The sequence below is a fragment of the Molossus molossus genome, unplaced genomic scaffold (assembly GCF_014108415.1).
Source record: "Molossus molossus isolate mMolMol1 unplaced genomic scaffold, mMolMol1.p scaffold_m16_p_1, whole genome shotgun sequence".
Classification (NCBI taxonomy): Eukaryota; Metazoa; Chordata; class Mammalia; order Chiroptera; family Molossidae; genus Molossus; species Molossus molossus.
Window position 1 is genome coordinate 244,363,112 of NW_023425344.1, and position 20,160 is coordinate 244,383,271.

Here is a 20,160-nt window from a genome sequence, read left to right on the forward strand (position 1 = left end):
GTCGGTCCTGCTGGCGCTGCGGGGTCTGGCAGTTCAGGAGGTGGAGGAACCCCAGAACTGCTGTCTGCCAACTCGGAGACGCAGGCTCCGGGCTCCGGGCCTCTGCCCCAAGCTCACCCCAAGCCTGGTCCCGTGCCCAGCGGCGGCGAAGTGACAGGACCTGAAGATCACTGTGAACAACCAGAGCACGGAGGGCCGAGCGCTCACATGGAGCCTGAAGACATGGTCTGCAATGATGGAAACAAACGATTCAGGGCGCAACTCACACAGAGCCTGTGCTTCTCACGCATCAGGCTCACCTCTGAGCTGCTGACGCTGTTCCAGAAAATGCCTGAGAGGCAGAGTCGATCAGATCTGCGGAGCTCAGCGTCCAGCAGAGTCATGTCTCATTTCTTGGCTCTGTCCGTCCTACCGGCTAACTCTTCAGGCAGATTCCGCAGCAATTTTTAGCCAATGAGCATGATGTCACCTATGCCAGCTCTCAGCCTGGCAACTGGACCTTGTCATCGGTGCAGCCTGGCTCACCGGCTGCAGGGACTGGAGGGGTGACCTGCTATTCATGGGGCTCCAGACGGCAGTGCGGGCCCAAGACATTCAATCTTCCCCCGAAAGGCGGTTTGGGCGGAAATTGTGCAGCGTCGGGGGAGAGAAATAACACATGTGGACCTGGAGAGCTTTGTGCTGGGTTCCTGGCGAGAGGATCTCGGGGAAGGTTCGGAGAAGCCAGGCTGTCTGGAAGCTCCCACACAGCCCACATCGGGGCCTTCAGGTCACGAGGCTGACTACAGGCAGGTCACTGGCAGGGGTCCTTGAGGGAGGGCTCCAAGCAGAGAGGAGAGGTCATGTCTCACAATTCTGGCGGGGTTTCTGCAGTCCTCCTGGACATCTGGGAAAAACCGAGCTTGCGTGAGAGTTCACACAAACACTCCGGTGGCAGAACCCAGACAGACCAGTCCTCACCGAGGAGCCAGGGTGAACTCTGACCTGAGTAGGACACACTGCTCATGTGTGTGCTCCGACACGTGATTCAGGGGTGAGCTCCGGGATGCTCTGAGTCCCAGGGGGCGGGAGGGGGTGCAGGCGAGCTCCCGTGGCCAGAGGCTGCAGTGCTGTAGACCTGCCTGGGAATCGAGCTGCCCATCTGGAGGGCCCAGCCAGCTGTGTGACTGTCATTTCTCCTTCTCGATTTCTTAAACGAGGTGCTGGCCCCGTACATACGTGACCCTCGAGGCTATCACACAATCTATGCTTCATGAAGATGGGCTCTACACACAGCCCCCAGTGCGTCTGCCTCCCACCCCTCCTACCCTTACAAAGAGCAGGCAAGCACCGCACGGAGAGTTGGGGGAACCATGCTGAACCCCAGAAAGGGAGAAGCATGTGTCCGGGGCGGCTGTCTCGGGGGAAGTGAGGACGTCCTTTCTGGTTCCCAGCCCTGGGGGGAGTCCATCTCCCCACAGGGACGGGGTTCAGCCAGGAGGAAATGCTCACCCAGTTCCAGACAGCCGACCCACAGAGGGACCACCCTGCGTGTTCGCTGGCAAACACCGTATGGATTCCTAGCTTCTGAATGACGTGAGGGGGGCAGAAAAAACCTAGAAACTACGTATGCTTGTGGGGAGGTGGGAGATCTAAGTCCCATGGGGGGAAGGGTGAAAAAGGGGGACAGAGGAGAATAATTGATTGTGGCACTCAGGAGAGCCTCTGCCTGCTAACTCAGCCTCTCTGGCACATCATCACACAGAGGCACCCACAAGACCACACTCGGCGGGACGGACTTCCCCCAGCCCCAGCTGGACTCACAGCAAGTTCGCAGCCATGTCCACAGAGCACGGGGCCACCTAATAAAGCGGGGAGAAAGCTCAAATGGGACCTGTGCATGGGCCCATTTCCTTCATGAGGACAACGGGATGGAGGAGACGGCGCAGGCGTGAGGTGCCGGGGGCGGGCTGCTGGGGAACTGAGGGGGCAGAGGGGCCCCGCCCCCGCACCCCCGCGGAGGGGGCCGCCACCCTGAGCAGCAGCGGGCTGTCCCTTTCCACAGAGAAACCAGAGGAGCTGCGACCCAGGGCCCCGGCCCAGCAGGCGGTGGAGCTCGCTGGGTCTAACACTGCAGGGGACTGCCTGCTCAGAGTCAGCGGTTGGGCACCGGGTGCGCTGGGCTCTCCGGCTACCTACGCCCCTACACAAAGGCGCTCGGCTAAGGCGCAGTTAGTTAAAACCTCACCCTCTGCTCTGCTCCTCAAACTTTGCCCTACCTCAGGGCTGCTTCTCCCTGGAGGAGTGGGCAACAGGTACCCTCTGCCAGTCAAGCGAAGTGCCCATGGGTGGCTTCTGCCCACAGAGGGCACCTTCTCCGAAGTCGTCCACCCGAGGGCAGCGCACAGGCCGGCAGCAGCCCTGTGGTGCTCCTCTTTCCCAGGCACCAGAGAAGCGCAAATGTCTCCACAGAAACACAACAAGCCCCAGAGAAAAGACCTGAAAATGCTGATACTGGGGTCCTCCCATGCAGGAGTCCAGGTGCTCACCTCCTGACCCTACAGGAAAGCCCACTAGCTGACACAAGCTTCCAACCCATTTTTTTGACATGTGACTCTTAAAGATGACCAGATCCACAGGGTCACCAGATATTTGGGGGGGAAATAAAACTTGTGATATGAAAGTCAGAGACCAAGAGAAATGAAACTCAGAGGAAACAAAAGCAACATGGGGAGCAGAAAAGGACTTCCAAGAACCCCACTATCATGAACAGCCACAGAGAGACAACACCTGCACTCACGAAACAAGAACAGGGCACTAGAAAACAGGAACAAGAGACAAGACAAAGTGATTGGAGAATAAAAAATTAAATAAGACATTCAACAGGCAAATTGAGAAGCTGAATAACTCTCCCTGAAAGCAGATAAAAAAATAAAGAGACAAGAAATGGAAAAGGTGAAAGATGTTGAAGGGTTAACCTGAGAGGTGCAACACGGGAACAGGTGGTATGGAATGAAAGGTAAACATTTACAAGAAAATGTAAGACGAGTCCCAGGAGAGCCAGCACAAGGTCCACCACCAAGGGCACATCACGGGACAGTTCAGAACATTCACAATGAAGGGATCTTCAATGTCTCCTGGGAGGGATGCTCAAGCCACCCCTAAAGGCCTGGGGATCATAATGGCCTCAGAAATATCAACAACCACATTGGGGGGTGAAGAGAGGCCATTATTTTCCACTTGCAGCTCTATACCCGGTCCCACTTGGGTAAGGGCAGAATGCAGACATTTTAAGTTATGCAAAAATCTCAAAGTACTTACAATATTTACTTCCTGTGTTCCTTTTCTGGAGATGTTATTAAAGAATGTACCACACCGGGGAAAAAATCGAATCAAGGGGAAGTTTGACAAGAAAGAATTGGTAAGCGCAGTACCCAACATGGTTCAGGAGGAAAAACAGTCCTAATACCGCCACACCAAACAGACGCACCAATAGTATGACCGAACTACACTGGCAAAACCAAGCGGGTGATGGGTAAGAGAGAACCTCATCTGCCTTAAGGGTTAAGTCAGGAGCTGCTTCTAAATGAACTAAAAAACAAAAGTATAAGCCTGTTATGTAGAAATGCAAAGGTAAGTATTCGAAAGAATTTCTAGGGGGCAAGACCTGGGACTACTAGTTTTCATTAAAAGCCTTAGAGCATTTATTTGCTTTTCTAAACGATGAACATGTATGACTTGGAGAAGAGTCTAAAATAAATCCTTTTTTAAAAAAATTAAAATTCATGGGGTGGTTCGTTCTGGAGGCTTTTCTATCCACCTTTTATATCCAGCATCCTTCGTAGGAGCCCCTACTCAAAAGAGACTTTTTTTTTTTTCCTTAAAAAAAAAAATTCAGTTTGCTGCCAACCTGAAAGAAATGACTTTTAGGCATCTTGCCAGTCGATGGTTTTAAACAATATTACAAGTTGTAATGGGCGAGAGAAGAGGCTTGCGGAGGTTTTGCTGAACCCGGTCTAGACCGTAAATGAAGCGATTTGCGCTTGGGTCAGCTCGTCTCTGGGGCTTCGAGCATCTCATTTAGGCGAGCCCTGCGTGGTGTCCAGGGTTATAAAACATCACACACGTAACCTTTATTATCTGTACCTCTGAGCTTTCAGTGATGCCAGGGTGCGCATGAATTAGCTCATTTTCCACGGGACACGGCCTTCAGGATGGAATCGCTCCAAGCTCCAGCAGCTTTCTGCTGAGAAGGCTCGTGGAGGGAAGACGGGCCCTAATCAGCGCGGGTCAGGGGCCAGAGTTTGGCTGTCGGCTCAAATGTGCTGTGTGAATTCTTTCGGCCATGCTGGGATTCTGGCAACTTGAACCTCGCTGCTTGAAATAAACGAGTCCTTGGCTTGCTCAGAGAGAAGTGTGACCCCTGGAGCGAGACAGAGGCTGGCGTGTCAGCGGACAAGGTGAGAGCTGCGGAGGGTCCCCCACAAGGACTAGGGGATGGGCTTGAAAGCGAATGCAACTTCCTCATGGGAAAAATTTGAGAACAAAACAAAGGGTGAAAGTTGGCCTAAAAATTCTGGTTTTGTTTAAATGAGGTCATTTTTATCTAATCATCTTTTTTTTTTTTTTCCAGGACATTCATGGGCACAATGGAAGTTCCCTAAAAGAGGTAAGAGTTCCCTAAAACTGGACTGGGCAGTGGGTGGCCTGGGTGTGCTTGCAAGTCTGCTCCTGGTGGGGTGGGTGACCTTGGACAATCCGCTTTGCCTCTCTGGGTTCAGCTGGACAAGATGCTGTCTGAGGGTCCCTCCTGACCTAATCGTTTGTGATTTTATAAACGTCTCTGGGGAGGACAGTGGAAGGAGGAAGCTACACAATCACCGCGACCGGCATCCCCGAGGAAACAGTGCAGAGGGAGCCCAGGCTGGAAGGTGGAAGGGCGGGTGGGTGCCTCCGTCTGCTCCCAGACCGTCTGCCTACTCCGACCTAACTCTCGGGGGCTTTCCAGAAAGTCTTTTCAGGAAAACTGCTGTGAGGACTACCGAGGATGCCCAAGCCGAAACTGCTCTCCGCAGCAGGTGTGCACAGGTTTTCCTGGGGCAGGAACCTGCTAGACCACGTCCAGCCCTACCATCAGATGGAGCTTGTTCTTAGCCCGCCTCTTCTATACCCCTCAGGCTTTTTCTAGGGCTCTGGCAGTGCCCCATAGGGCCCTGGGGATTCGCACAGACACCTCAGGAGCCATCGATGGAGGCCAGGAGGCTGCTGGGGCAACATGGGAAGGGTCCCAGGCCTGCCCTGTGTCAGCCAGAAGTCTGCTTTTATCTACAGTCTAGACTGCCCACAGCCTGCCCCAAGAATTCATTTGAGAGGAGGGTTCCATTGGTGGAAAAGATTTGAAAATCCAGCTTCACCTCAATTCGATCAAGGCAAAAGTGAATTTAAAATGCATCCTACCTTCCCCATTCAAAAAACCAAAACCTCAGGTGAAAAAGAGCCCCTGCAGCCCGTGACACAGCGTTCGCTTCCCTGCGTGGGTTTGGCCATTCCCAGAGGCCTTCCTGGAGTCGGCAGCTGTGTGACACTCGGTTATCCCATCGCCAGACTACACAGGTGCAGGGACACCAGCCGCCTTCACGCAAACGCCCCCTCCTGGAGAAAAATGTGGCGGGTTTTCTTCCCAGTGGGGGCTCTGCCCCAGGTAACGGCCCTCTCTCATCAGGAGGACCCTCCCAGAGAGGTGAGTGACTCGAGTCCATCCAGGACCTTAGAAACCTGCATGCAGGCCAGGCTCAGACCCGGGCTACGGCTAGACACTGGTACCTGCCCAAGCAAGGACGCAAGAACAAAGCCCGCCTAAGGATCCGGCGCCCGAGCCTTGGGTCCGCAGCCAGAGGGGACGCATGCTTAGGACGCACAGGAGGAAAAGCAAACGTGACAACAGAAAAGCGAGGAGGCCGCGTTTCCTGGGAGATCCTCAGCGGTCTGCAGGACGCCCAGTCCAGAACGGGAAATAAAGCGACGCACAAAGACTCCCACCGTCAGGGTCCTGTCTTTTTATTATGCAGACGCGCGCCTCAGAGCCGGTTGACGTCCAGTTGTGGGAAGAGCAGCAGACAGTACACCAGGAGCCAGAGGAAGAGGATGAAATACATCATGTCCGGCTGCTGGACGAACTGCGTCAGGGAGTCGCTGTCCAGGTTCTGGCTCTCCCGCAGCGTGGCTTCTCCAGAGTGGTTGGCCTTCCTGCAGGAGGAAGCCACAGGCAAGGCTGTTACAAGCGGGACCCTGGGCGAGCAGACCCCCTGGCTCCCCCTACTCCAACCTTCCTGCCCAACCAGAGCTGACGGTGGGCCAGGGAGGCGTCCGAGAGACCCTGCTCGTGTAGACCCAAGGTGGGGGCTGGGGGCCAGACGTCCCTGTGAGCGTCCACAATGCTCAGTTTGTCTCCACCACTGACAGTTCTATCATCAGTGGCAGGGGCTTCATGAGTCAGCTAAAGGAACAGAGTTCCCCAGTTCCAGATCATTTGAAAATAGCCATCAGGGACCCAAAAATCCCTGGCCGGTGTGGCATAGTGGTTAGAGCGACGGCCCACGCACCAGAGGCTCGACAGCTTGATTCCTGGTCTCGGGCACGTACCTGGATTGCAGTCCCATCCCCGGCCCCCACAGGGCTCACGCGGGAGGCAACCAATCGATGTGTCTTTCTCACATGGATGTCTCCCTCTCTCTCTCTCCCCCGCCCTCCCTCCCTGTCTAAAAAATCAATAAAAAAAAATATCCTCCGGTGAGGATTACCAAATGGAAAAAAACAAAAAACAAAAAGAAAACCACCCAAACCACTACCAACTTTGGTTTTTTGGCTTTTAAAATAATTACTAGATTTGATTTTGGTCAGATTAATCCTTCTTTTATTTTACAGAAGGTAGAGTTAAGGTAACCTTTAGTTTTTGCCCGGCAGAAGGTACTATGTGGTGGTGACCAACGAGTTCCAATGCCCACAAAGGGCTGGGGGACATTACTGATCGGAAGGGGCGTTGGGAGCCTCTGCCTGAAGCTGCATTTATACGAGCCTGGAGTGAATGTCTTTAGGGTCATTTGGGGCTTGTGATGGTGACCAGGAGAGGTGAAGACCACTTCATCCTGAACTGTCTCCCGACATAGGTTTGGTCTGGAAACTGAGTGATTCACATGCAAATAATGGTCAACGGACAGAACTGCTTTCTCTTTCTTAAAACTGCTTGTAGAGAAAATTTAAATTGCATTTTTTTATTGCAGAGGTCATAAATGCTCAAAAACATGGAAAACTGCACGTTTCAACCTCACAGGTTCAATTTTCAAAGTTGCTATCTCATAAAAGCTAAAAGTCCTATTTTCCTATGAGCATGTCAAGCCTGATGGAAAATGTGAATTAATATTTCCATTTTATGGCAGGGGCGGGAAACTGGTCTTGCCTCTCTGAGAGGAGCCAGAGAGGTGGAATTCTAGGCATTATACCCCTGGGCGTCGGGCAATATTCAGGCAGAGGTTTTCCATGCCAATAATTTAAGACCTTCCCAGCCACTTCAAATCCGTGGCAAATATAAAAAAAAAGATCAATCAAATTAAGTGATTCAATCGCTTTAACAGAGGTAGGGAGCATGCCAGACGTGTCAACTTGAGAGATTTCCCTGGCTGCCTATGTCCTACGTGGGCAGGGTCATAGCAGCGCAGCCGCCTAGACTAGGTTATCTAGTTCTCCAACAGAACGAGATACTTTCATGGAAATCCTGGCATGTTTGCATTCCCTCTTCATGTCTGCTCTGATGCCATAAAACTGTAAAATCAGCTCAGTGAGCTTCTGAGTATTGTACCTGCAGGGACGACAGAATGAACACGGTTGTCAGGCGCGGTGGCCTTCAGGGCACAGAGTATCACACCACTGCCGCTCCTGCCTGGAGCGTCCTCGGACAGACCGCTTACGCTGCCTCCGCATTATTTAAATGCAGTTGCGTGACCCACAACCTTCCCTAAATTGGGTCATTTTCTGTTCATGAATATCCGCTTTTCCCTCCCACTCATATTCAATTTACATTCATTCTCCCTGGAACAGTTATTTCTTTGTCTTATCTCAGACTCTCAATCTTTTTAACAACAAAACCCAGCTGGAAAATAGCCACCTCCAGAAGGCTGGATGCATAATTAAAAAGAAAAACATTTTTTTCCCCCAACCCCACAAAACTCCGAGTGAGCCACCAACCTGGTTAACATTCGGTTTCTCCTGTCATCCAGATCGGCTGCATTCCTCAATTGAACATAGCTAGAATGATCCTACAGTGAAATTTATAAACAAAACCCCCGCAACCCAATTAGTAAAGATGAAATCTCTGAAACAGAAAATAAAACGATTTTAAACATACAAAGCCGAGTGTGCCATGCCTCTCTCAATACTGTAAACATCTAGTTCCCAAGTCAAAGTCTAAACAACATTCCGGTTCTTCTACCCTCTGCCCCACCCCCACCCCGGCCCCACCACCCACCACCTGAATCAGGGCCGTGGACCATGGTGCTTTGGGTCCCAACACAAACAGAGGTACATTGTTGCAAATGTAAAGCTGAACCCCCACTGGACGCTCCACTTCTGTTGCACCTCTCTTTGAACTTGAAATTTCTGGGGGAGGTGTGGGGGTATTGCATGCATTTTTTTTTATATGACAAAGAGACCTTCGGGCTTTAAAATCAGCACTTTATTTACATCCCCTATTGCCCAAATTGGACATCCGATCGGACTATGCTTAACAACAAGATTTCAATTTGCTTGTCTTCTATCCAAAAGTATAGTTGCTGCATGTCAGTAATTTCACAGCTCTGGGCTGGGATGGAAAGGAATTGATTAGCAGGGGTGCACGGAAGAAGAAGAAATTCGCATACTAACCGATTCCAAAGACCTATTAGCATGTCGTCGAATGTAAATGCTGGAGTCACTGTGGCTAGTCCTGAAAAATAAACACACGTTTTGAATTGGTGCCACCAAGAGCTTCCTGTGGCTCGGCTGAGCACTACCCCCCCCCCCCCCCCGAGTTTTCTGCATGTGGGTTTAGGCAAACTAGGTTTAGGCAAACTAGGACTTCAGTCCCAGTGACGGAAACAAGGCATTTCACCCAATACTGGAGAGTGCTTACAATGACTAGGATGGATATCAGAGAAACACTGGGCCCCCGTCAATAAGAAAACACAGTGAGAAATACTTCTAAATAGAGAACAGAACATATTCTTGAAAGCACAGGATTTCACAGCAGGAAGGGATCTCTTTTTCCAAGCATCTCTGAGTCTGCGGAGTTGCCAGATGTCCTCTGCTAGCTACGGTCAGACCAGGGCCAAGACCTGGTATCTAACTCCCTTTCCGCTGCTCCGTCCTGTGCACAGTGCAGCTCTCTGCTTGTCCAGTCTTGGGTGGACCCCCTCTTTCGTGCACGAGGAGGCTAATTTTCTGACCATGCCTTTGAGGCCAATGTGGAACAGATCTCTGACCTTCTAATAAAGCTGACTTACCCAGGACTGAGGCAAACAGGACCCAGCCAGAAGCCTGGGATTCCTGATGGGTCATCATTCCCCCACCAGCACTTCACGGAGCTGGGGGTATACCTGTCCTGTCTCTGGGATTAAGTGGAGACCTTAGCCAAGTACTTGTTCTGATCAGTTTTCCTCATCTCTAAAATGGATCATCAGCCCTGGCCAGTTTGTCTCAACAGTTAGAGCATCAGCCCGTGGACCAATGAGTCTCAGGTTCGATTCTGGTCAAGGGCATGTACCTCGGTTGCAGTTCGTCCCCAGCCCTGGTTGGGTTGTGCAGGAGGCAACCAGTCAGTGTGGTTCCATCACATTGATGTTTCTGTCTGTCTCTCTCTCTCTCTCTCCCCCTCCCTCCCTCCCTCCCACTCTGTCTGATGATAAACGGAAAAATATCCTCAGGTGAGGAATTAAAAAAAAATAATAAAATGGATCATCATTCCCCCACCAGCACTTCACGGAGCTGGGGGGGTTCCTGTCCTGTCGGTCAGAGTGGCCCTGTCTTGCTCTCACAGGAGACCTAGGTATCAGGTGTTGATGTGTGTGCCCTGGTGCAGAGAGACCTCCGTTTCCTCCAGGGAAACCTACTATGCGGCATTCTGGGCTCCAGGAAAAAGGCATTTGAGGCAAGAGTTTATCCCAGAGGAATTCATCATCGCTGCCTCGGTTTTCCCTCCCATGGCTTCCAATGAATAGTTTTGGGGTGCCTACTCTGCACCAGGTGCTGGGCTTGGCCTAAGGGAAACTTCAGCCTTTGTTCTCAATCCGAAGCCTGTGCTAGTTCTTGCTGGCTGGTATCACGTCACAAAAATGAAACAAAATGCACCCCCAGGAAAAAGAACCCGCGGTGCGGTGTCCGTAAGAGCAGCTGGGGCGGAGGGCACTCTCTCCTCTGTTGGTAATGTTTTCTAGCAAAAAGCGCATCCCCTGAGGAGGGGTCTCTCGCCGTTTCTTCTGCCCCCTCTCCCAGCATGCTTTTAGGTGGGTTAGAGTTTAATCAACAGGAGATTCCTTCAGGTGTACATGTGGGACTTCATTCTCTTATAAGAGCCAGCACTAGCAAGAGCCTACTGGGCGCCAGGCATAAGTGCCGAGGACCCGGCTCCCCGCGGAGCCTCAGAATTTGTCCTGAGCACCAGCTGCGGCCAGGGGCTGTGCAATGCTGGTGTGCCCGCCCCCCCCCCCCCCCCCAGGCGCTGGCTCACCATCTAGGGGGAGAGCACCTGACAGAGAAACTATTTTGATAAGAGCAGAGGCTATGAGAACATATAAAGGCGGATCCAAACTAGCCTGGAGGAATCCAAGAAGGCTGCTTGGAGGAAGTGCAACTAAAGCTGGGACCCAAGGGAGCAAGGCAGGAGACAGGCAGGGGACAGAGGGTCCTCAAAGGTGAAGGCGCTGGGCATTCAAGGACCTCAACTAAGTCCAGAGTGCGTGGAGCACTGGGGATTAGGGAAGAGGGGGCTGGGGGTGGATGGAGACAGGTCACCAGGGGTCCAGGAGGGTGCAGAACAGCAGGCCTTTCTGCCTAGACCCACAGGAAGCCAGAGCTAGTGACTGAGTCCATGTACCGGCAGGAAAACATCCTGGGAAGAGAGATGCCCAGAGCTGAATTCCATTCCGCAGCGTGGGGCCAGGTGTTGACTTTAAACTCAGCACCAAGCACCCTGCAGAGAGCAGGTGAGAGGGCGTGGCACAGGGAGGGGCGCCCAGGGAGCACACCTCTGCACACACGCCTCCACGTGGCATCAGCCTCACCTGGCTGCACTCCTCCCCGTAATTCCAGCCTGGCCCCAGGTGGGATGGAGGAGGCGCCGGAGAGGGAGCTGCTGCCTGCCCGTGCAGAGGTCAGAGGGAAACCTTTGCAGTGACCGGTCAGCCAGGCCTCTTCCCACATCCGCCGAAATCCCGGTCTACTTTTCCGGATCGAAGCCCTGGGTCTCACCTCCACGGAGACAGATTTTGCTGGTTTTTCCTGAGACAGCAGAGCCCAGATGCTCCCTTTCCCCCCACCTTCCATGTCTCCTCCCACCCGACTCCCCGCAAATATTCACCAAATGCCTGCAGCGTGCCAGCTGCTTGCTCAGGTGTTCCTTACAGCCGAATGCCTCCTCTCCTCTCCTCTCCCAGACCTGAAGCCACTTAGGCCTCCACGCTCACCTCACCACAAATAACAGGTTAGCCCCCAAGCTGCTCGGACCCTCCACCTGCCTCTGAGGCCTAAACCATCCAAGCCCCGCTGGCCTCCCGACACTGGGTCCTTCCCTCCAGTCTGGTCCCAGCAGACTGGCCGGAGCTGGCTTCTCTCTCCAGCGGGGAGGCTCTGGAGACGGAGTGCCTGAATCACGCTGAGGCTGACACTTCGGAAGTCCCCAAGGCGAGCAGACACCATCACAGAGTGGCTGCTCACGGATGACTGAGAACTGACCTGCTCAGGGAGAAGCTGAGCCGTCTGACAAGTGACCAATGGCCCCTCCCCAAGTGGTGATAAAGTAGGTGACAGCCCCGGGCCCTGTGCCCACGTGCTCACCAGCACTCACGGCAGGGTCCAGCGACATGCTAAGACACGGAGGTCTGCTGGACGGTCATGAAACGGCAGGGAGAGGGACTCTGGGAGTCACGGCCAACGCTGGCGGCCGTCTCCCGTGGTGCCTTGCTCCTCCCCAACCGGGCTCCCCACGAACCTTCCTTCGGTGCCTCACGGCACTGACGGCGAGGCAGAGGGGAGACGGGGAGCTGGGTGTCTGCCAGCTCCTTCTGGCTCTCCCCGTCCGGGCTCCTGCCCTCTCTCCCCCAACGCGCGATCGCCACAGCTTCCCTTTGCGGTCAGTGTGGCTCACCCTCCACAGGTCGTGAGGGGTCAGGAAACACACGGGGTCACGGAGTCTGGCAGGGCTGAGTCCACGACACCAGCCCTGCCACCTCCTAGGCTGAGAGGCGCCCCGAGCCTCCTGGGCCAGTCCTGAAAGTGCACAGTCCTACCTCCCTGCCTGTGGGGGTGCCCGTGAGAATTAATGCGGAAATGCCAGGGCGATGCCTGAACACACAGGGCCCCCCAACAGTGACGACGAGTGATAATGGGGAGAGACCAGGGTCTTCTGAAAGCCAGCAGTGAACTATTTCCCCTGGGACAAATCTGGTGACCCTGGAGTGACAGAGCAGATGTGTGTGGCAAGCCTCCTGCTGACTGGTTCAAGTTCATGATCTTCCTGAGATAAGGGAACTATCCTTCATTCTTTAGAACCAAACTCATGGGTGAAGCCGTAATCTTCAAGTCCAAATTCCACGTGATGGCATGAAGGTCCCCTCCGCACACAAGGAGCACAGGCCCTCCGGTCCTGGAAGATGCTTTCCATCGGCTCAGTCGGACCTCTAGCCCAACCAGCACTTACCTGGGAACTGGGGGTGCGCAGCAGAGTCCCCAAGCCTATTGCTTTTCACACCCCACACCTGCCTACAGTCCCGTCATTTCTCTGCTCATTGCTAGTTCCCACCCAAGGGCACCTGGAGTGAGGAGAGAAGGCAAGCTTCCCATTCTGCTGCTTATCTGCACGTCTGGGGGGGGGGGGGGGCAGATATAGAGCAGAGGATGAATCTGTGTTTCCGATTTTGGCAAATGACCACCTTGCCGGATGAATTTTGCATGAACCTGTGTGACCATTCTTACAAAGTCTCCTTTGCTGTAGGCCCTCACCTGCCACCCTGTCACATCACACACTGACAACACAACGGGTGAGGAGCGTCTCTCTCTAGCTGGGTCCCTAGGGTGAGAAGGTAGTAATGAAATACCTGGAGAGGACTCGGTGGGTGCCGGTGTCTTCTTCTAGGTCATCCGAGGATTGAACACTTTCAGGCGCTATAAATATTGAACTTTCTACTTGGTCCACATGCTTCTTTTTTTCCTTTTTTTTACTGCTGACTGATTCTTCCATCACCTTGTCTTCTAAAGGGTTTGCTAAGTTTGGGGATTCCTGGGATTTAAGGACAAGACAACAAAAGACAAGTCAGCATTTCATGCCGAGATGTCCAGTGAGGGACACCCCCCACACCTAGATCCAAAGCACAGCCCGCCGTGGAGGGGAGGCCCACCCAGGCTCCTGCCCTCTGCAATGTTCAAATGCTCCAGACAGGTGCAGCGAAAATGGCATGAGGTCTAGAGTCAGCAGTATCCAGTTTAAAATCCTGGCTGAGTCAGTTATCAGACCTTGAGCGACTGACATTTCTCTCTCTGACCCTCAGTTTCCTTGTCTGTCAAACAGGTATAATCGTGACCAACCTCTTCCCATGGTACTACAATGTTTCCTATGAAGGGTGTCCCTCACAGGGGGCAATGGTGGGGCCCTTCACACAACCATCGTCCACTTAAACAGAGAAACAAATCCTGGAAGCCAGGTGGGTCAAAGGGCTCGAGACGGCCCCTAAGTTTGGAGAGGTAGCTGGTGGGATGTCACCCCCCTGTGCCTCTGGCCGATGGCTTGTAGCTTGGGTGTCTGCCAGCTCCACACTGTGATCAGAGTGGAGGGAGGCAAACCCAGCTCTGTGTTAGAGGACTCAGATCTAGGGCTCCTGACTCCGTTCCCAGCCCAGGCCCGTTTGGCCCCACCCCGAATCACCTGTCCACATGCTGGGCACACGAGCAGGTGCACAGCCTACTTCGGCGATGACTGCCAAGAGAACAGAAGGGAACGGGGGACCGCATTCCATCAGCCAGGGAGACGGAGCCCCCAATTAGCCATCCCAAGTAACACAGAGGGTCAGAGATGCAGCTCAGCTTCTCCCCGCCCCTTACCCAGTCTCCTTTCTTTTGCCCTAAAATACTTTTTTTGGCCCATAATAATCCAGAGAATCACCCCAGTTGCTGTCATGGTCCCCCAACCTGAAGACCCTAAGACCTGATCTCATTGAGGGACATTCCTAACCCCTGGATCTGGGGATCTCTGGCAGGAAGAGACTTCTTGGGCAGAGCTGGCTTCGATTAGCCAGAAAACAGCAGGTGGGATGAGGTGGAGGACTGGGACCCAGTTCCTCTACATGGGGACAGAAGGGGAAGACGGCAGGTGGGTCCCTGGCCCGTGGAACATCCAGCCCTTTTCTTCATCCAAAGATTGACATAGTTGAGTGCCCCCCACCCCAAAGGGCCAATGGGTCCTGCCATAGTTGCCTCCTAGGTTATTGCCGGCTAAGACTTCTGCTCCTCACAGTGCTCCTAAAAGCTACACGCCACCGTCCAGGGTTGGTCAAGCAATCAAAGCAAGCTACCCCTGCGGGCCTGTCTACACCCTAACTCATTCCTTCTCATTCCTCTGAGCACCTCCGGGCCTCTCCCTCAGCCCCGACTCTCCACAGCTGGGAGCCAGAGCTCATTTACCTTTGTGTTCAATGCACCCTACCTTCGCTTTACGCCCCCAAATCAACATGCAATAACCTTTGTTTCCTGCATCTCAGGCCCTGTCAGGCAAGTCCCTGCAGTCCAAACCTTAACACACAAATGCTCGCCCTCTCCTGGGAGAGAAAATCACAACCCAGGAAACTGGACTAAGCGCTGCAGCTGAGAAGGTTGAAACTGTCACTGGCTAGAGATGAGGGAGCAACCGCTCGCCTGGGGAGCCGCGGGGAAGGCCACTGGGAGGAGGTGCCATTTGTGTGGGGCTCTGAAGGTGGACGAGTGGTAGCCAAGTGGAGGGTGGGAAGGGCACTGACCACATCAAGCAAAGCCTGGAGGCAGAGGAGATGGGGGGGGGGTGGTAACTGGGAGCCAGGGAGGAGGCTGGTGTAGCTGGAAGGGAGGGGGAGGAGCGGGCCCAGAGGGCTGGGGAACAGTACAGAGAGGGAAGTCTCAAAGGTCATGCTAAGGAATGTGGACTTTATTCTGGAGATGGGAGTAGGGAGTGATGAGATTTGTGTTTTGGAGTTCACTGCCAGATGGGGTGGGGCTGGACTGGGGAGGAGAGACGGAAGCGGCTTGGGAGAGCCAGCAGGATGGCATGAGGAGCCATGGCGGAGGTGGTCACGGGGTCTGGAATAACTGATGAATGTCCTCAGCTGGGCCCCCACTCTTCCTTGCTTCCTATACCCAGGCTGTGTACTCCTCCCAAAACCCCCTCTGCAGCTCCACATGCCCACACACATGCAGCCTTTCTGGATCTGGGTGGGTGTCCCCCTCCGGTGAATCCCCCAATCCCTTTGCTGGGCCCCATCTCTTATGTCTGACGCCCAGTTCCCTCCTAGCACAGTTACTGGGACTTGGTCTCCCAGCATCAAAGGCTGGATCTCCTTGCTGCCCGATTCTCCCTGCACACTGCCTGGCACAGGCTGGACCGAGGGGGCAGGCGGGCTCACCTGGGGACCCCCTCCTCCCAGGTTGTTTCACCTCGGGTGCCCTGTCTGTCCTGCACCCGCAGGGCCCCCATCACACGGATTTGACCTGGAGTCCCAGGACTGCTGTGGGGGGCTCATCAGCAAGGCGTCTGCAGTGGGCCCTCCTCACTGCACCCTGTGGCGCCACTCCAGAGCCCCCAACCCTCTCACTGCCCACTTGGGTGACCCTCTTGAGCTGCTGGGCCAGATGAAATGGGAACCTGAAGTGGCAGATTAAGTGTGCCCAGCTGCTCCATCTCTCTCTGCCCTGTTTACACAACCCTCCTCGAACCACAGGGGCACATACAGGCAAAAGGCTTTTAAAACGCAAGGCTGGAGTCGAACATGTGCGGCCTCCCTCTGGTTCGCCCCAGCTGCGGCAGGAGGCGGGGCCTGCGGCAGGAGGCGGGGCCTGCGCTCACTCTGGACACCCGCAGTGCAGCGGTGAGGCCTAGTTAACATGACTACTGTTTCTACCATGCTGGACCCTCGAGATGACCTCATGTGATCCTCCTGGCAGCCCCATGGGCGGGGCCAGGACTGGGGGAGGCCAGCGAGACACCCAGGGTACAACATTTAAGGGGCAATCAATCACTCTCGAGTGCCAGCCCTGCCCCTGCCCAGCCCTGGGACCCTGTGGGGGACGCTGGTCTCTGAAAGGAGAGGCTGAGCTCCAGAGAGGGCAGACCTCCCCACTTTGGGCGATCAAGTACCTGCTGGCTCTCCATGGGGGCACCGTCCTCAGCCTCCCTGTGCTGGTGGTCCTCTCGGGCGGGCGGGGCAGTGGGCTCCGAGGCTGGTTTGGCACCCTCTGCACCGCAGTCCAGACTGGGCTTCTGGATGGTGGAATAAGGGGGGTCCTTGCAAAGCCTCCAGAAGCTGTCGCTGCTCTCGCAGCTCTCCAGCTCCTCGGGCCCCTCCTCCTCCTCGTCCTCCTCCTCCCTGGGCTTCGGCTCATACAGATAGTCCTCCGCTTCTTCAAAGTCCATCTCTTCGTTTTTAAAATCCTCTGTGCCTTCCGCATAAGCCTCCAAAACGGCAGCCAGGGGAACCTCGTAATGCGGGTAGTAGAAGAGGTCGTGGGGGATGACGGAGATCTTGGACAGGGGCGGGGAGGGCTTGAAATCCAGGCCTTCTTCGCTGCGACTGCCCAGGGTCTCCAGGCTGACGCAGCTGCTGGGCGGGGTGGAAGGCAGTTCCCTGTCGGGCTCCAGGGGCCCTGCCGCCTCCCCTTCCTCCTCGCACCAGCGGCGCGGGGACTTGCGCTTCGCCTTTTCGTACACCTCGGGCTTCTTCTCCACCGGTGCCTCCTCCAGGGCCGAGAAGTAGTCCTGGTCTTCTGGTCCGGGGTCCCTGCGAGGCCTCCCCGGGGGCTCGTCCGAATCGTCCTTTCGGTGGGCGGATTTAGCTCTCCTTTTACCCAGCTTCTCCGCGTGCGCCTCGGAGACCTCACCATCGGCGGGTTTCTTTTCAGGACAGGGATCCTCGTGGAAAGACTGGCTGGTGGAGGCAAAATCAACGAGGTCACTGTTAAATTTAGAGGCTTTTAATGGTATGCCTTCGAAATTGTCTTCTTCGTCCATAGCTTCCACGGTCTGCAGTTGAACAGTGATCTCCAAGGAATCGGCCACAACAGTACCCTCTCCAAAGGGTGAAGGGGGGCGGCTCTCTTCCCCCAGGCTGGCTGCCCTCTCGGATGCCCCAGTCCCGGAGGGAGAACTGGGGGAACTCTGAGAATGACCGATCTGACTGTCTGCTAAGGAAACATCACCTAGGGTCTTGTCAGAGGCTGCTTCGGGGCTCTTGGGGACTTCCTGTTTCGACTTTTCCTCGGTGACCTCCGAGACATACCCATCCTGCTTCAACAACTCCTTCGTCCCTCTTGGGCTCCCTTCAAAGCCAAAGTCTTGAGTGTGGAAAGGGTCCTTACTGCGGGAAGCCTCCTTATAGGTGTCGGCCTCAAAGTGCACCGTTTTCTTGACTGGCAGAGAATTGGACCTGAGGTTGTCCTTTCTGGATAAGATGGAAGATTCTGGACATGGCTCACTGAGGCCAGTGGTCTTACCTGGGCCCCCTTGGGGGTCCTGGTCCATGATATGCTGTAGGACCTCGGTGCAGCTAGCTGACAGCACATGGCCGGGAACACCACCAAGGTAGGATTCCTTCACACTCTCGGGCTTGTCACAGACAAAGACTTTGGAGGGCGGGGGGTGGCTGGTTTCATGGTTCACGGTGTAGGCATGCTCCCCGTTCTCAGCCAGAAAGAAGACTGTGCTCTCCTGTTCAGAAGGCGTTTCCTTAATGCGGACAAAGGTGGATTCAATGGGGGCTTCTCTCTCTGAATCCACAAAGTCCTCCTGCGGAGAAACACAGGGCAACGTGAAACCGGAAGTGTGTTGAAGTACAATGTATATCCCCCTCTTAAAGGACCAAAACCAAAGCAGAAAGAGCCACTTCAGGACCAGCGCTAAGTGCGCCAATTAAATTGTAGGTGGTTGCAAAAGGCTATTCTTTCTGCCACGGTATTTTAAAAATACTACTTTTTCAAGCTGTGGCTACAAAGAAATGAACTAAAGTGTAGAGTAGGATGAGCCCTTCTAGGCGGGCAGAGAGTATCAGCTACTTCATCCCTGTGGGCCACTGCCCAGTCTGGGGACAGACAGTAGGAGAGCTGACCTACCTGAGATAAGGAAAGATCAGCCAGCTCTTCATTGATTGTGTGGGAAGCTATGAGAGACTGAATCTACCTGCGCCCCCAAATGCAAAACCAAGTCTCTTCATATGCTAATTCCCTCACACAGGGACAGTGACATTTGCTGAGTAAGAAACAGCTGTGGGCAGGGCTGCAAAGCAGAGAAGGATCTTCGGGTATTGCAGAGGTTGGCTCCCAATGCACTGGTGGAATCAGTGTGTTGACCTCATTCTAAAATTACTGGAAAGCTGAAATTAAATAAAAATTCAGCATACCCCTTATCAACCCCTGAAAAGGCCAAAATGATTAGTTAGTACCTCACTGTAAATCCTTGTTTGGGTACATTCTTGAAGGAAGAATATTCACTTTTATATCAGGTCTGGCATAAAATAAAAAATTTCAAGATACCAAGAAGCAGGGAGTGAGACCCATAATGAAGAGAAACAACAGTCATTAGAAGTAGACCTAAATATGACCCAGGGTTAGAACTAGCAAATAAAGACTCTAAAATCACTATGCTACAAAAACTAAAAGGTACTTCATCGGGCTGAAGAGAAATGATCATAGATGGAAGTCAGGATCTAAAGGAGGGAATGAAAAATATTTGAAATAGTAAATATAGGGTCAATATAAAAGACTAAACGTTTTCTTAAAAAGCCTCCTGACTGTTTAAAGCAAAAATATAACAAAGTATTAAGATTAAAACATATGTAGAAATGAAGTGGACAATAATAGCACAGAGGAATGGACAAGAAGTGAGTGAAATTAAATTTTTGTATATATAAAAATTTGTAATTATGCATTTTACTTGAAGTGTTATAATAGGAACTCAAGGTAGATTGAGGTATGTTCAAGATGAGGATTATAATCCTTAGAACAATTACTAAAAAGATACAACAGAGATGTGGCTAAAAAGCCAATAGCAGAGCTAAAATGGAAACAAAAATAACTGAATAATCCCAAAAAAGTCAGGCAGAAAGACAAAGAAGCATAGCACAGACAGGACCCATGGAAAACAATAATCAAGATGGTAGATACGCCCTGACCAGTTTGGCTCAGTGGTTGGAGCGTTGGCCTGTGGACCAGAGAGTCCCGGGCTCGGTTTCCGCCAGGCCCTAGCAGCTAGGGGCACGTACCAAAAAAAAAAAAAAAGATGGTAGATTCAATCTCTGTAAATGGACCAAAAACCATACTAATTAAATGGCACATGAATTCTTGTCAGATAAAAAACAAGGCATGATTATATACTGCTTTTAAGAGACGTGTTTAAATATTAGCACATACACTGAACAGAAAAAGGTGGAAAAAGACATATCACGCAAACAGCATGAGAAAGCTGTATGGCTATATTCCTGTCAAAATACACTGCAAGACAAAGAAGTGGTATAAAAATAAAACAACCAGTCCGGCTGGTGTGGCTCAGTGGTTGAGTATCGACCCATGTACCAAGAGGTCGCCGGTTCGATTCCCGGTCAGGGCACATGCCCAGGTTGTGGCCCCGATCCCCAGTGGGGGGCATGCAGGAGGCGGCCTATCAGTGTTCTCTCTCATCAACATTTCTATCTCTCTCCCTCTCCCTTC

The 20,160-nt window shown here is 53.2% G+C and overlaps 1 protein-coding gene across 1 annotated transcript in view; it reads right to left on the bottom strand.

Annotated features, from left to right (window-relative positions):
- Nucleotides 1-6,056: 6,056 nt before the first annotated feature.
- The window catches only part of CLMN (calmin), a 105,600-nt gene continuing 91,496 nt past the window's right edge, over nucleotides 6,057-20,160 (bottom strand). Inside the window, exons 9-13 of the mRNA XM_036277477.1 lie at nucleotides 16,605-18,244; nucleotides 13,320-13,511; nucleotides 8,896-8,956; nucleotides 8,221-8,291; nucleotides 6,057-6,225 (exon numbers count right to left, since the gene is read on the bottom strand). Of these exons, the coding sequence (XP_036133370.1) occupies nucleotides 6,057-6,225; nucleotides 8,221-8,291; nucleotides 8,896-8,956; nucleotides 13,320-13,511; nucleotides 16,605-18,244 (2,133 nt within the window). The remainder of the gene's footprint in view (nucleotides 6,226-8,220; nucleotides 8,292-8,895; nucleotides 8,957-13,319; nucleotides 13,512-16,604; nucleotides 18,245-20,160) is intronic.